The sequence below is a fragment of the Moschus berezovskii genome, chromosome 19 (genome assembly GCF_049115385.1).
Source record: "Moschus berezovskii isolate FMDL1 chromosome 19, NW_MosBer_1.0, whole genome shotgun sequence".
Lineage (NCBI taxonomy): Eukaryota > Metazoa > Chordata > Mammalia > Artiodactyla > Moschidae > Moschus > Moschus berezovskii.
This window is the reverse complement of record NC_142478.1, coordinates 64,705,906-64,721,707: the sequence shown is the minus strand read 5'-3', so window position 1 is coordinate 64,721,707 and position 15,802 is coordinate 64,705,906. Positions and strand designations below refer to the sequence as shown.

Here is a 15,802-nt window from a genome sequence, read left to right as displayed (position 1 = left end):
CCAGAGATCACAGGATGTAACACATGGGATTGGAGATTAGTGCTCTAAGAGGAGACCATGGGAGCCCAGAGATAGGGAGTGGACAAAGTGTATCTGAGCCCCAGGAATTTTGGAATTGCTCATACTAACAAGCCCAACTTAACTCCTATCCCAGACAGACTCCTCTCCCTATGGTTGATTTGAGCCCCGTGTCAGCTCTGAGAGGAACCAGACAGAGACTGTGATCTCCATCACATGGATGGAGAAACTGAGGTCTCAGAAGCGAGTGAAGAGGCCAGGGCCAGAACGCAAGCCTCCTCTCCCTAGCCTTTCCTCCTCTCCCACCGATTCTGGGACATGCCCTTCCATCTCAGCAATAAAAATCCAAACTTGATGGAGCACTTCTAGTGTGCCAGGCACTGTGCCAAACACTTTACAAGTGGGAATGCATTTAGATCTTACCAGCCCATGACACATCCTGTTTGACAGGTGAGGAAAATGAGACTCAGAGAGGTTAAGACACTTGCCTAAGGTTACACAGCCAGTAAGTGACGTGACCAGGCTTTAAACCTCATCTGCTCCAGTACTCATTCTGAGATGCTGTATTTCCTTTCTCTTTCTTCAGAGGAGGAAGCACACAGGGTGGACCGATAACTGCACATTGCCTCTGATAGCTGACTGCCCAAGCCCTCCCCAGGTCCTCACACCATTGCCTTCTTTTCTCACAGGGACTGAAGCCCATGGATTCAAACGGCTTGGCCGATCCCTACGTTAAGCTGCACCTCCTGCCGGGAGCCAGCAAGGTACCATATGGCCTGAGCCTCTCGGCAAGCCGGGCACATGGGCTCTGGAAAGCACCCAAGGTTCCCAGCTCAGAGCCTAAAATAGCCCTATCTGCAAGCCCCCTTTTCCTTGATTAGCAAAGTCCTTGCACAGGGTAAGGCCTGGGCCAGAGCCATCCTCCTTCAAGAGGCAGGGGCTCTGCTCATTTCTCTAACTCAGAAACTGGGATCCAGTAGACAAGCAGATGCCATGATTATGCCCCGACCTGCTCAAACGCCTTCAGTGGCTCCCCAGTGCTGACCATGGTCACCTCCTCCACCCGTTTTGTGCCTCAACCAAACATCTCTCAACAGGGATAAATAACCCTCTCCAGATAACTTGAGAAATTATTCTATCATTAGGAGAAAATGGGCCCCCATACCTCCTACCTTTCTCTCCCATTCCACCTCACCTGCTGATCATTATTTTGCTCTGGGGAGGAAAAGTGGGATTAATTCTCCTTTCTTTGGATTGACCCCCTCAGAACACAAAGCTGGAAATGAAAATGTGCCTTCTTGAGTTTTATTTTTTGCTTTTTGTTCATTTGACATGAATGTCCTAAAAACAAAGCTGCCTATATACTTGGTATATACTATACATGTGATCTTAGGAAAACGCCTTTTCAAAAATTTCTGTAAGTATCAAATTCCCCATAAGACAAAAAAGGATATACATCCATGTGTGCAGGCATAGACACACACACCCACACCCACTTTATCTCACTCTTTTTTTGTTTAGATCAAGAAAAGACAGTCCCATCACTTGTCGGCCTTTAGGCTAAGATCAAGTGAAGAAAAGACAGTCCCATCTGGCAATGGCCAAACTGGTTGGCCACTACTCCTTCTAATCCAAGTGACATTTGCTTCTCCTTGATGCTCTCTCCTTTGCCCACTCGTAAATCCAAACCTGCTTTGCTAAAGAATCCAGTCAGTCATACATGTTAGTGTGAATCAAATTTGTCACCAGGTGTATTTCTAGCCTTCACTCCTAGAGTAAAATAAAAAATTTTGTCCCCTCCAAGGAATTTCTAGCATGGAGGATTCTATTTGGGGAAATTGAAAGAATCATCCTGATATCCCCAGAAATTATGTCTTCACTGCCTAGGAGTGAGTGACTCTCATTTCTGCCTCCCTGTCCTGGAAATAATCATTTTTCTCAAAGAAAGACATTGTAACTCTCTGATCTTTATGAAAAGGTCAATGAGAGGGCCTGGAGGGAGGGGAAGCCCACTGCCCAGTGTTGGTGATGCACCCTAGAGCCTGACCCTGACTCCCCCGAGAACGTGCACTTGGGAGAACAGAGCCCTGGACACTCCTAAGGGGAGAGGACTCCTAAGTCACCCAGCCACCCTAAATGAGCCCAAGGGATGTGGCTGCGGGGCTGGCTCCCCACTGAGGCAGGTGTCTGTCTGTCCATCTCTCTGGGTTCTAGTCCAACAAGCTTCGTACAAAAACCCTGCGGAACACCAGAAACCCCGTCTGGAACGAGACTCTGGTCTACCATGGCATCACAGACGAGGATGTGCAAAGGAAGACCCTCAGGTGCCTGCTGGGCGGGAGGGCAGAGGCGGGGCCGCGGCTGCGCAGACACACTCGCGCGGTCCCTGGGAGCTATGCCTTAAAACGTCTCAGGGTAGTTTTACTTCTCAAAGATGGCATCTATTTCAAGTAGGCATTTTTGAAAGTACAGATAAGTGAAACTGTTAACATCTTGGTGTCTTGACATCTGGGTTTAGCATGTGTATTTGTGTGTGTGCGCGCGCAAAAGTATTTTTTTAAATAAAGTTAAGTATATTTTAAAATGTTTATAAGAATGGACCATCCTATTGAGTAATCAGCCAGCTTCACTTAACGACATACTGATGCCACTTCATATTCTTCTGTAATGTATTAAAATGCATTAGGCAACCCGTTCCAGTATTCTTGCCTGGAGAATCCCATGGACAGAGGAGCCTGGCAGGCTACAGTCCGTGGGGATGCAAAGAGTTGGACGCGACTGAAGCGACTTAGCACACAATAAATGAGTCTCTTCTTCTTGTGAAGAATTACTGAGGAAACAAAGCTGCTTTAAGTGTTTGTCCCTTCCCCAGCCTGGGTCTCTTTTCTCCTTCTGCGAGTGTGTGTATATTCATTATATACATACATGGTGGTGGTTTAGTTGCTTCAGTCATGGCCAACTCTTTGCAACCCCATGGACTGTAGCCTGCCAGGCTCCTCTGTCCATGGGGTTCTCCAGGCAAGAGGGCTGCATGCCCTCCTCCAGGGGATCTTCCTGACCCAGGGATCGAACCCACATCTCTTAGTCTCCTACATAGGCAGACAGGGTCTTTACCTAGCACCACCTGGGAAACCCCCTATACATACATTTAGTGTACATATATATACAAACACCGTCATTTACAGTACAATAAATGTCTTTTCGAATATATCTGGAACTTGCCTTTTTTCTTAACAGTATATCTTAGGTTTGTGGCCATGAGAAGGCATTTCAGTTCAGTTCAGTTTAGTTCAGTCGCTCAGTCATGTCCGACTCTTTGCGACCCCATGAATCACAGCATGCCAGGCCTCCCTGTCCATCACCAACTCGCGGAGTTCACTCAAACTCATGTCCACCGAGTCGGTGAGACATTTAGATCCATCTAATTTTTTTCAGGATATTTATTTTACTTTTTAATTAGAGTATATTTGCTTTGCAATGTTGTGTTGGTCTCTGCTGTAAAACAGCGTGAATCAGCTGTATGTATACATATATCCCCTCTCTCTTGAGTCTCCCTCCCACTCTCCCAGCCCTCTAGGTCATCACAGAGCACCAAGCTAAGTTCCCTGTGCTGGACAGCAGCTTCCCATTAGCTATTTATTTTACACATTAGATCTACCTAATTTTTAACTGTTTCAGAGTATTCCACAGCATAGATTTATCACATATTTTTAAATGCTTTATTATTAAATATCATGAATATATATACAGGCTTCCCTAGTGGTTCAGATGGTAAAGAATCCTCCTGCAATGCGGGAGACCTGGGTTTGATCCCAGAGTTGGGAAGATCCCCTGGAGGAGGGAATGCCACCCACTCCAGTATTCTTACCTGGAGAATTCCATGGACAGAGGAGCCTGTCGGGCTACAGTCCATGGGGTCCGAAAGAGTCGGATGTGACTGAGCGAGTAACACTTTGACAGAATATGAAAAAAAAGTCTTTCAAAAACCTTAATGTTTTGTTGTATTTGCTTCTGCTCTTTCTTTTTTGTAAAGAATTAAGCACTACAGATGCAAATTGAAGCTCCTCTTGTATACTCCACCCCCACCTCTTTTCTTCTTCCTTCCCCAGGGCTAACCACTGTTCTGAATTCTATGGGTTTCATTCCAGAGCGCATCCTATGCTTCAGCTGCATGACTATGTCTGTAAACAGTATATGATATTGTTTGGCCTGTCTTAAAGTTCTATGTGACTGTTTACCCCTTTATTTACCCAGTTCCCTGTGGACAGACATTTAGATAGCTTCCAGCTTTTCTCTATTATAAACAAATTTTCAGTGAGCATCCTTCATGCTTCCTTGTGTTCATATGAGTATTTCCTTAGGATAGAAATCAAGGAGGAATATTTGCTGGATCATAGGATATGGGGTGTGGATCTTTTTAATTTTACAAGACATACAAACTCCTCTTCAAAGGGGCTGTTCCAAGTACATTCCTGTCAGCTACAAAATTTTCTTAAGCACGCATTTTTATAGCAGTGTGTCATCCGTTTAGAAAAGTGCACACGGGAAAAGCGTACAGACAGATGAATTTTCACAGAGGGAACACGCTGAGTTAAAAAAACAACAGCCCTGGACCACGGAAGCCCTCCCCTGGTGCCCCTTTCAGTGAGGACCTTTCCCCGCAGGGGGCTCACCACCCGCATTGCTAACAGGACAGGTTCACTTAGTCTAGTTCTGTGCTTTATACAATGAAATCACACCACATCATTCTTCTTTCATTTAATAGTCTATGTGTGATAGTCACCCGAGTTGTGTGTAGGTGTAAGCTGTTCTTCCTCGTTGCTATTTAGTATTCCATTGTGTGTATATAACACAGTTTCATTTATTAATTATACTGTTAACGGGCATTTGGTTGATTTTCTGTTTGGGGCTTTTACAAATAGTGCTGCTGGGAACATTGTAGTAGCTGTTTCTTGCATGCATATATACACCTGGGAGTGTAATGACTGAACCGCAGTATATGTATATGTTTAGGTCTAGTAGAAACTGCCAGTTTTCCATAGTTTTAGCAGAAACTGTTTTTACACTTCAACAAGCAATGTCTGGGAGTTCCAGCCACGTCCTCATCAACACTTTTCCGTTTTGGCCATTCTGGTGAGTGTGTAGGGGTGTCACATTGTGGTTTTTGCATTTCCCTGGTAATTACAACATTATTGTCAGTGTGTACTGTTAACGTTTCCAAGATTATTTCATAATTTTCTTAAGATGGCTCCCCATTATAGAATACTTACGTTATTTCTGCTTTTTCACAATTACAAACAGAACTATAGGAAGGATCTTTAGTTACATGTTTTTGCACTTATGTCTTCAAGATAAGTTCCGAGAAGTGGCATTGCTAGGTCAAATATGGTGACTATCTTTAACTCTTTGGAGACACATTGTCCTGTAGAAAGGATGGTGTTGTTCACACCCCTACTGGCTGAATGCTGTGTACACATGGGGCTCAGAAGGAAGGTGTTCTGACCCTCTAGAACTATGAACCTTGTTCAGCAATTTTTTATTGGAGTATACTTGTTCAACAAATGTTGATGGCCTAGAGCAAGGTGGGGTTAGTTCCTATCTGCCTCCCATGCCTTGGTGAGGGGGAAATTCCTTCCTTCCTCTTAGTATACGTCAGGAAGAATTATCATGCCTCAAGTGGTCCTTTGGGCCTCCTGAGGTACCTTTCTCATGACCAGACAATTTTGTGTCTCTAGGAGAACCCCAGGGACGGCGGAGCCTGGTGGGCTGCTGTCTATGGGGTCGCACAGAGTCGGCACGACTGAAGCAACTCAGCAGCAGCAGCAGAGTACTTAATGCCGTACAGAATGGACAGCAAAAGACAATACAGCGTTTTGGGGTTCAGGAGCTTCAGACTCTGGTTCTGCGCCTTGTGTGATGTTTAGTCGCTCAGCTGTGTCTGACTCTTTGCGACCCCTCGGACTGCAGCCTGCCAGATTCCTCCATCCACGGGATTCTCCAGGCAAGAATACTGGAGTGGGTTGCCATCTCTGCCCCTCACTAGGGAAAAATTATTCAACCTTCCTGGGCCCTAGTTTCCTCTACAAAGTGGGAAACACAGAAGTTTGGGAGAAGAGAAAGAATTAAATGAGAAGAGGTCCTAGCCTAACTTCGCAAAACGTGCTGCTGAAATGGCCACAAAGCAGATGCAAAGGGGGCTGAGCTTCATTGCTCATCAGGAAAATGTAAATTAAAACTACAAGGAGATCGATACCATGGCCTACTCAGAAGTGCAAAAGTTAAAACTGACAAAATCGAAATTAGAATGAAGACCAACCAGGACCCGCATAAACTACTGGTAGGAATATAATTGGAGGAACCACTTTGGAACACTGTTTAGACATTTCTACTGAGGTGAAATTTGTGTGTTAACCTCAGGAGAAGCTTGGCTCAGCAGTACCCAATAGAAACACATACATGTGCATACAAAAAGGCATGAATGTGAATATTCATGCAGCTTCATTCATAACAACCAGAAATAGCTCAAAACCAAATGCCCATGTGTAGCGACATTATTAGAGCATATTTACATGATGGAATACTATACAACCAAAACAAGGACAAATTACTATAGACATGGATGAATCTCACAGACATAATGTTGAACAAAAGAAACCAAATGTAAAAGAATCTATACATCTGATTTTATTTATATGCAGGTCAAAAACAAGACACTGAATCTTGCCAAGGGGACAAAATGGTTATCTTTGAGGAAGTTAGTGACTAGGAGGAATCATGAGGGTCTTCTGCAGCTGAAATGTTCTACATCTTGATATGAGTGGTGGTTACATGGGTGTATGCATATTCAAAAATCCAGCAAGCTAAAAATTTAAGTTTTGTGCATGTTACTGCTCATTAAGTTTTACTGTGATCAAGAAGAAATTTAAAATACCTGGCCTAGTGTTCAATAAATAAGAGGTTGTATTATTCCTGTGCACATTATACGTTCCCTACCATCATCAATCACACACAGCTCTTGGTACACAATAGGTGCTCAGTATATGCTCTTTTTTTTTTAATCCCCTCCTTTATATTGACCACAGAATCTCTGTCTGTGATGAGGACAAATTTGGCCATAATGAGTTTATTGGTGAGACCAGATTCTCCCTCAAGAAACTGAAGCCCAATCAGAGGAAGAACTTCAATATCTGTCTGGAGCGGGTGATCCCGGTGAGTGCCTATTCCCTGAGCGTTCAGTGAGGGAGAGGATGGGATAGATCTGTCAGGTGCCAGACAGGAGAGGGGCTGCGACAGCTTTGGGGAGGAGGGTGAAGATTTCAGCTCAGAACATCAGGGTTGCCTCCTGGCTATGCCTTCTTCCAGCCCTGGTTAGCATCACTTCTGAAGGGCAGTGTGGTGTGGCAGGGTGGTCTGCCTGAGTTCAAAGCCCTGCCATGTCCCTGCTCCCTGGCCTTCGCCATGGGTCTGAACTATTCTGGGCCTCAGTTTTTCTTGTCTATAAAATTGGCATTACAATAGCACCTGCCTCGTAGGAGGATTATGTGAAAGACATAACTAAAACAACCTTGCACATAATGAGCACGCATAAATTAACTATTGTTATTATAGAAAATAATGCTGCCTTACCCACCTGTCAGTCAAGAATTTCATAAAGCATCGCAGAGATACACAGAAGGCAGGATAGCATAGTGCTTAAGAGCATGGGCTCTGGAGCCAGACTGGGTTTGAGTCCCAGTTTCTGCCACTTGCAGTGTAACTTGAATCCCTTGACTTAACCCCTCTGTACTTCAGTTTTCTTGTCTGTAAAATACGGTACCAACCTCATAAGGTCTTTTAAGGATTGATGTGGGAGTACATATAAAGCATTACAACTGCTATTTCTCACCTTTTGAGAAAGAACAAGAACCACACTGAGGCTGTTCAATTGGGCTGCACCTCAGAATCAACTGGAGATTTTAAAACCAGAGCTTTACAAAATAGATTTCATGGGAGATCTCCTTGGATATTCTGACTTAGCGAGGAAGGGTGAGACCTAGCAATCTGTATTTTTACAGATAATCCAACCTACCCAGTTTTTTTTTTTTTTTTAACCTCTGAGCCACCTGGGGCCCAGAAAGAGGAGGGAGTTGCTGAGATATACCACGAGTTGGTGACTTTGCTCTCAGACACCGGCCATAGCCCAGCTTTCCTGCAATGACCAGTGTGCCTTCTCACTGGGCAGTGAGCCAGTGTCCCCATGGAGATGCCTGCAGCATCCTCCCACCAGATGGCCAGCCCCAGGAGGGATTCTCATGTGTGCCACACCATGTTCTATAGCACAGACAAAGCAACAAGGAAAACTTTACACCGGATGCCAGGCTCCAATAAATCGCCAGATGTGCCTAGGAGGAAGCCTTTCCTCTGGGTCTTTGCCTGGTAACAGCTGGCTCTTCAGGCTTCATCTCCTTCCCCTCACTCAGTGGGTCCAGTCGGTCAGGACAGGGCCAGGCCCCCATCTGGGTCTTCAGTTGCTGGGTCTGCTCATCTTGCTGTGATGGACACAGCCAGTCCCGGAGGCACAGAGGTGGCAGGACAGGCCTGCGCTGGCCCCAGAACCCTGCTGATCTTTGCTCTTAACCCTCTCACCACTGACTCCCTTCATGTGTCCCACCAAGGACAGGGATCTCCTAAGCACTGTGCCCTTTCCTCTGGACCTCAGTTTCCTCATCTCTAAAGGGGAGAGATTGGATTTAACCAGCGCTTTTCACATTCTGTTCCCCAAAGGAGCCATGGGGGAAGAAGCATCTGGTGGACCAGATCTCAAGGCCCCTGTGCCACTTCAACCAGAGTAGGCAAAACCTTATCTGTTTTGTGGATCCGGTAGTCTGCCATTTACTGATTGGGGCAAGTGGTTTGACCACTCTGAACCTCAGTGTCATCATCTGCAAAATGGGGACATTAATACAATCTACATCATAGGCTGTTGTGCATTAACACGGTCTCTCAAATGGTTAGCATTTTATATATGTATATTTTAGCTGAAAGGGGGAGTGCTGGAGGGCTACTGAAGCTTGGAGGACCTCTCATCATGGCTCTGGATGCTAGTGGAGGGGAAAGGAAGGGGTCTCTGGTCTTTCTGGAGTAAGGCGATGAGCCCCATTGACAGTGCTATTTTTCTTTTCTATCTTTTCTGTCTCCCTCCTCAAGATGAAGCGTGCCGGAACCACTGGGTCAGCCCGCGGCATGGCCCTCTACGAGGAGGAGGTGAGTGCTGAGTAAAATGGAAAAATACAGTTGAAGCCACAAACAGGGTTTGACATCTCCCTTTTCTCTCCCTCCCTGGCCCCTTTCCCACTCTTTCTCCCCAAACCACCCAGCTGTTGGTTCATGATGAGAGGTTCCCTTGCCCAGGGCATTAGCACATGAGATCAGGAGCATGTTTTTCACACCTGGAGCCCCCATGGTGGGGGGAGCCCCATCCTCTTGCCCACAGGAGACACCCTCGGGTTCCTTGGCCTTGTTTGCAGAAGCTCTTCTAGTAATTCTGCTGCACTAGGGCAATGCCACACACTCCTTGGGAAGGCAGGACAGGTTCTTTAGGCTGTGCATCTGGCAGAGGCTCGAGTTGGCTTCACAGCCATGCCCTTGGTCCAAGGCACTCCGCTTTTGAGAAGACTGGTTGCATGGGGGTTTCTGAGCTCAAAGTCGGGCTGGCATCAGGGTCAGGCTCAGTCTATGCCCAGAGTCAGACTTAGTCTGTGACTAAGTCAGGATAAAGCCACCGGCCCCCATGTGCCAAGGACTGGGCCTCTTGGCTTTCATCATTTGCTCCTCCCTGGAGGTTGGAGGGGAGTGTCTGCTGCTTGTGGTGCTGAACTGCACTTGTGCTGGCCCAAGTCCTCCTACTTTCCACAGACTCTCTTAATGATCACCATCCATGTTCCCAGACCCCATCCGTCCTAGACCCACACACCCTCTTCTCCTACTGCAGCAGGTAGAGCGTATTGGTGACATAGAGGAACGTGGCAAGATCCTGGTGTCCCTCATGTACAGCACACAGCAGGGAGGCCTCATCGTGGGCATCATACGCTGCGTGCACCTGGCTGCCATGGATGCCAATGGCTACTCAGATCCATTTGTCAAGCTGTGAGTCAATGCCGGGGCCTGTCAGTGGGCCCGAGAGGGAGTCCTAGGTCCTTGCAAATGGAGAACTAGAGAGCTTCCCCAAGATCATTTTACACTGAGGCCTGGAGAGGTCAAAGAACCTGCCCCAGGTCACACAGTGAGACAGATGCCCAGCTTAAGAGGTAATCAGTAGTGAAGCCCCAGAAACCATCATCCAGGTTCTCAGTGATCACTGGGAGAAAGTCCTGGCTAAGAGCACAGACTCCAGAGGCAACAGCTGGCTTGAGCCCCCAGCCATGTGACTGGAGGCACATATTTCAACTTCTCTGATCCCTCAGTTTCCTTATATATAAACGGGCGGTTGTACCATCTAGGGTTTGTTGAGGATTAAATGTGCATAAGGTAGATGCTTAGGTAATTTCTGGCACCAGGTAAATGCTCTAATGCACACTGGTCATTATTAATGTTGATTCACTTTCTGATCTGTTCATTAATTATTCTCCTGACACTAGTTGGACATTTAGGGCCATCAGGAGGCTATTCCTATTCATTAAACTTCATTCATAATAGCCTCTTATGTCTCCTCTCAGCTGGCTGAAACCAGACATGGGAAAGAAAGCCAAACACAAGACTCAAATTAAGAAGAAAACCTTGAATCCTGAATTTAATGAGGTATGGTTGTCCCATTTTTTGTCATATGCTGTAATATTTCCTATATGTGAAGGTGGAACAAATTCCCTGCTAGAAAGTTGTAAAGCACATTTTTTTAGAAAAAGCTTTCTTTCATAGATCACCTTGAATTATCTAAAGAAGAAGGAATGAGTTCCTCATCACTAGAGGGAATCAAGCCTAAGACAAAAGCCTATAGATTTGGAATGTCAAAGGGAAGATGTTGTGTTTGGAGAGACAATGTCTTTACCAACTCTAATTGTGTATAATACTGATATTTGAGGAAATAAATAGGAGCAGTTGTCCCCCTTACCAGCCACCCGGTTGGCACTGCCCTCTCCCTCTCCCTCAATTCCCAGATCCATCCAATGCATCCAGTCCTGCTAAAGCCACTCTCCAGCTACCCATTTAAGGTGTTCCTTCCTCTGTATTCGCACTGTGACTTGTCAGGAACCTAAATCGTCAACTCTTGGGCACTAGGTTATGGACCAGCCACGCAGCTGGTAGATGAAGCCATTAAAGTGGTGATTTAGAAAAAAAATTCTTAACAAATAAAGTGGTGACGTAGAAAAAACTGCTAACATGCAAAATTGGTTTTTACCATCTGTTATAAAATGAAAAAAGGAAACCACAGTACAGTATATTCATATTGTATTTCTATAATTTAATATTTGAATATTTCATATGATATAAAATTCAAATTAATATTCACATTGTTTTTTTAAGACATATACCAATATGGTCACACATGGGAAACGTTGACTGAGGTCATTCTTGGGTAGATAGATAGATTACAAGTTTGGTTTTGGGTTTTTGTAGGGGGGCCGGGGTTGCCTCCATGTTTGTTTTAAAAGTGAACATGAGTGAATTTTATGATTGGGCAGAAGAGTTATTGAAAAAATCAGGTTATCTGAAAACATAAACACCTAAACCTCAACCACCTTTAATCTCTGAATGATGAAGAGGGAGGAAAACCACTTCAGAAGCTATTGGAATGTAAGGATTGAGTTCATGTCTGTCTACCTTCAAGGAAACGTGACCAGAATCAGCCTTCTTAGAAAAACCCCACCAGTCTTCCCAACATCAAGCAGAGTCATTGAAAAGAGAATTATAGGGCCTGGGAGGCTTTGCTATACAGAGTGTTTGTTGAAAGGGGATTATCAGGCCTGGGGTAAAGACCCCCTTGATTCCAAATAACCAATACAAGGGCCTCCCCTTGGTCCATGCACCCCTTGGACTCAGCCTCTTAGCTCCTGATGCTGAAGGCTCAGAGAACCCTGTCACTCACACACCTTCCTCTGCTGTGTCTAGGAATTTTTCTACGACATCAAACACAGTGACCTGGCAAAGAAGTCGCTGGACATCTCAGTCTGGGACTATGACATCGGCAAGTCCAATGATTACATTGGTGAGTGTTCCCAGCTCCCGGGTAAAACACTATCCTCTCTCCTCCCAGGAGAAGAGAGCCTTACCCAGGGATACAGAGGTTTGAGGACCCTGCTTTACTCTGGCAACTACTTTGTCCAAATGCAAAGTCAGGACCCAGGGTCCTCATCTGGGTCCAATTTGGGTTACAAAGCTGGGAAGATTGGATCATGATTGGTTATTTGCTGAACAAATCACCTCCAGTGGAATAAACAATTGCAGAGGAGAGGAATGTGTGGCCTCTGCAGAAAATAGGGTGCAAAGGACGTCTCCTTAGTCTATTGGCAAGTGCAGGATGAAGGCTCTATTGTTCCCAGTCCCCCTCCAAATAATGAGGAAGCACCATCATTACCTGTGGAGCAGGGAGGGAATTCCAGACGATGGATACAGCTCCAGCAAAGGAGTGCAGGCGGGATTGAGCAGGGTGATGAAACTGACTCCTCGGAAACGCATGCTGAGTCCCCAGAAGTAGTGAGAGAGAATTTCAGTGAGCAGAGTGGTGATTTTAAAAAGGTCTTTAGGGGCTTTCCTGGTGGTCCAGAGATTAAGAATTCTCTGGATTCACCTCCCAATGAAGAGAATGTGGGTGTGATCCCTGGTCGGGGAGCTAGGATCCCACATGCCAAAAACATAAAACAGGAGCAATATTATAACATATTCAATAAAGACTTAAAAAAAATAAAGAAGGTCTTGAAAAATAGACAGTGTAGTTACAACTTGATGCCACAGTAGGGAGCCATGGCAGGTTCTTAAGCAGGGAGTCTGTAGACAAAGAAAACCAGTGGTAATAATAACGTCACAACCACAACTTCCAGGAGAAAGGATGGATCCCAAGTGGCTGGCTGGGTGGGTGGTCACTGCTTGGTGGCAGGTTTTCCCCCAACTAGACATTTGGGTCTAGAATGCGATTCCTGTGCGTCCCTCTACTCCCACCACCTGCCCCTGTCTTCCCCTCTTGTCCTCCAGGAGGCTGCCAACTGGGGATCTCGGCCAAGGGAGAACGCTTAAAACACTGGTACGAGTGTCTGAAAAACAAGGACAAGAAGATCGAACGCTGGCACCAGCTACAGAACGAGAACCACGTGTCGAGCGATTAGGATGGCGCCCAGGTCCCCAGGTCCATGCCCCGACCTTGTGCCCCTCACCCCCACCCCCAGCCTGCCCCAGCTGCCCATTGCATTCTGATCTCTCTTCTCGACACCTTCCCCACCCATCCCTCCTGGAGCCTGCCTTTGAGGTCTCCCCTGCACCGCGGACATTGCCACCAATAACCTCTGCTCTCCGCGATGCTGCGATGCGGGCTCTGAATCCAGCCTGTCTCAGATCCCTCCAGGATGGAGCCGTAGGGATGGGGAGAGTTTCACAAGGAGGTTATTCATTTAACAACCTCTCAGCCCGGGTGAATTACAGAGGCTCTTCATCATTTAGGACTGTTTTTAGACGCTCCTGGCCTTGGACACACCTAACATCCATCCGCCTATACCCTCAGCTGTCAGCAGAGCCAGACAAGGTCATGAGGATGAGCCCTGGGACAGAAATGGAGCATCCCAGCTCCCCGCCACCTCTTCACATCATGCACTCAATTGCCACAAAACAGACTCCTGTGTTTAAACGCTCCAGTGACTAGGAACACACTTCCCGGCTCTAGATGCATCAAGAAATGACCAAGCAGAGTACCCCAAGGGACTGGGTAGCCCCTGCTTTCAGGATGTTCCCTATTTGCTTCCTAGCAGAAACTAGCCCCATTCTGTACCACCCCTCTCCCACTTCTTCCTTTCGCCCGAGGCCACGTTCATCTTTTTCTTCCTCACCCCCTTATCTCTTCTCTCCGCCCCCACCTCTCGCCCCTTCTTCTTTCCCCTTCTCTGAGGGGATAGAATAGCAAAAGCAAAAACGTGTATGTTAACACAGGCTCACCTCCTCGCCTCCTCTCACCAGCCTAACGAGCAAATGCTGAGAAACCGGCAAAATCCTGAACAACCACGTAGGTCCCTGCTTCTGTAACCACTTCTCCCCTTGGCAGAGCCGGGTGTACTTGGACCTTGGGCCGCTCGCTAGCACTGCCCTGGGTGCATGGCAGCATCCAGCAAGCTGTGTAGATCCTCCGCTCAGAGGGCCTTTCTCAGCCCCTGACCTCCCCAAGTGGGCGCAGAAGGTGTTCAAACCAGAGCCCTGGTTTCCAGGGGGCCTCTCCATAGAAGCCCCCAGTCTCTTCCCTTTGCGCTGAGTTAAGTGAACACATGGCCCGCTCCCCTCACTCCCTCTCTCTCTCTGACTCTCTTGTATCCTGCCTCTAACTCAGAATCATCTCTGGTCTCTCTGTCGTCTCTTTATCTCTTGCACCCTGTTCATGGTGTTGGGAGAATAAAACACCATCGTTCACATAAAACGCTAGAAAGTGACAGATACTGACACCAAAGGCTTTTGTTCCATCCTGGATTGTTCAGTCTTTCTAAAAATTTTTTTAGTTGTTTTAGAGGAGGAAAAGGCAATGAGGCCAAACTTTATAAGATTTGAGTTCAGGTCATCTCCAGTGCCCTACGAGAAAGGTTCGACTTTTTTCTCCAATTTCCAGTAAGTCTTCCTCCATGAAAATCACCCCGTTCTCTCCAAAACCCCACCATTATCTACAGAAGTAGCCAGATGGACACTAAAACTCTCACTGTCTCCAAACGCACACCTATTAACCTTCCATTTCAGGGCCTTCCACCCCCAGCTCCCTCGACAAGTCATTGGAAGGCATTGATTTCTTGCCTTGAATAACCATTTTCTAGATGCCAGGCACCTCGCCTTCTCTACAATGGCCAGCAGCTTCCTGGCTGCCATCTTCCCTGCTGACCCTCTCTTTCCCCAGGGGCCCCCTTGGTGCCCATTCTCAGCCCACCTCCTTCTCACGGTTTGCCCTTAGGAGAAAGCATGCTGGCTGTGTCGCCCAGGCCTAACGCTGGTATTGGCGCTGGACTCAGCATGCGGCTAGCACACAGTGCCTCGGTCCAGGCGCGCCCCCTCCCTGACATATGTAAGCACCTCCCTGCCTAGAACGAACACACACACACACACACACCCTCTGGTGCATGCAGAACTACCCATCGCCTTTCTTTGTGATGATGTAGCCAAAAATAAAGTAGGAATATAATGGAAAACCGGTGGCCTGGGTTTTTGTCCTCTCTGGTTTTTGGAAGCTTTCTCTTCCTGCCGACATGCATGATGCCTACTCAGATAGTCAGTATTTAATGAGCATCTACTGTGTTGCAGCCACTGGGGTTACAACAGTGAACAAGGCAGATGTGGTCCCCGAGCCTATGAAGTGTGCTTTCTGGTGGATTTCATCTTGGAAAGGTAGGCTCCAGCCAACTTAGCTGAGCTCACACCCTCCTGGAAGAATGCTTTTTGCTGGTGTCCACTCAATAAGAAGGGGACATCCTTCTCTTCTCCTGCCTAGCCCAGCCTTGGGGAAAAACCCCCAGTGGTTGTAAGATCAGATAATGTCGAGGCTGAAAGAGACCATAGAGTTGAGTCAGGGTCTAGTTCAGTCATCTCGCTTTTCTGACAGATGAATAACCCAAAGTCCGGAGAAGGGAATGGC

At 46.7% G+C, this 15,802-nt stretch overlaps 1 protein-coding gene across 2 annotated transcripts in view; it reads left to right on the top strand.

The window, feature by feature from the left end:
• Window positions 1-13,313, top strand: part of RPH3A (rabphilin 3A) — a 65,530-nt gene extending 52,217 nt beyond the window's left edge. For both annotated transcript variants that reach the window (XM_088827842.1, XM_055405118.2), the window contains 8 exons: window positions 708-782; window positions 2,233-2,342; window positions 7,101-7,227; window positions 9,205-9,261; window positions 9,989-10,143; window positions 10,713-10,794; window positions 12,103-12,199; window positions 13,183-13,313. In XM_088827842.1, coding sequence (XP_088683968.1) covers window positions 708-782; window positions 2,233-2,342; window positions 7,101-7,227; window positions 9,205-9,261; window positions 9,989-10,143; window positions 10,713-10,794; window positions 12,103-12,199; window positions 13,183-13,313 — 834 coding nt within the window. The remainder of the gene's footprint in view (window positions 1-707; window positions 783-2,232; window positions 2,343-7,100; window positions 7,228-9,204; window positions 9,262-9,988; window positions 10,144-10,712; window positions 10,795-12,102; window positions 12,200-13,182) is intronic.
• Window positions 13,314-15,802: the final 2,489 nt, after the last annotated feature.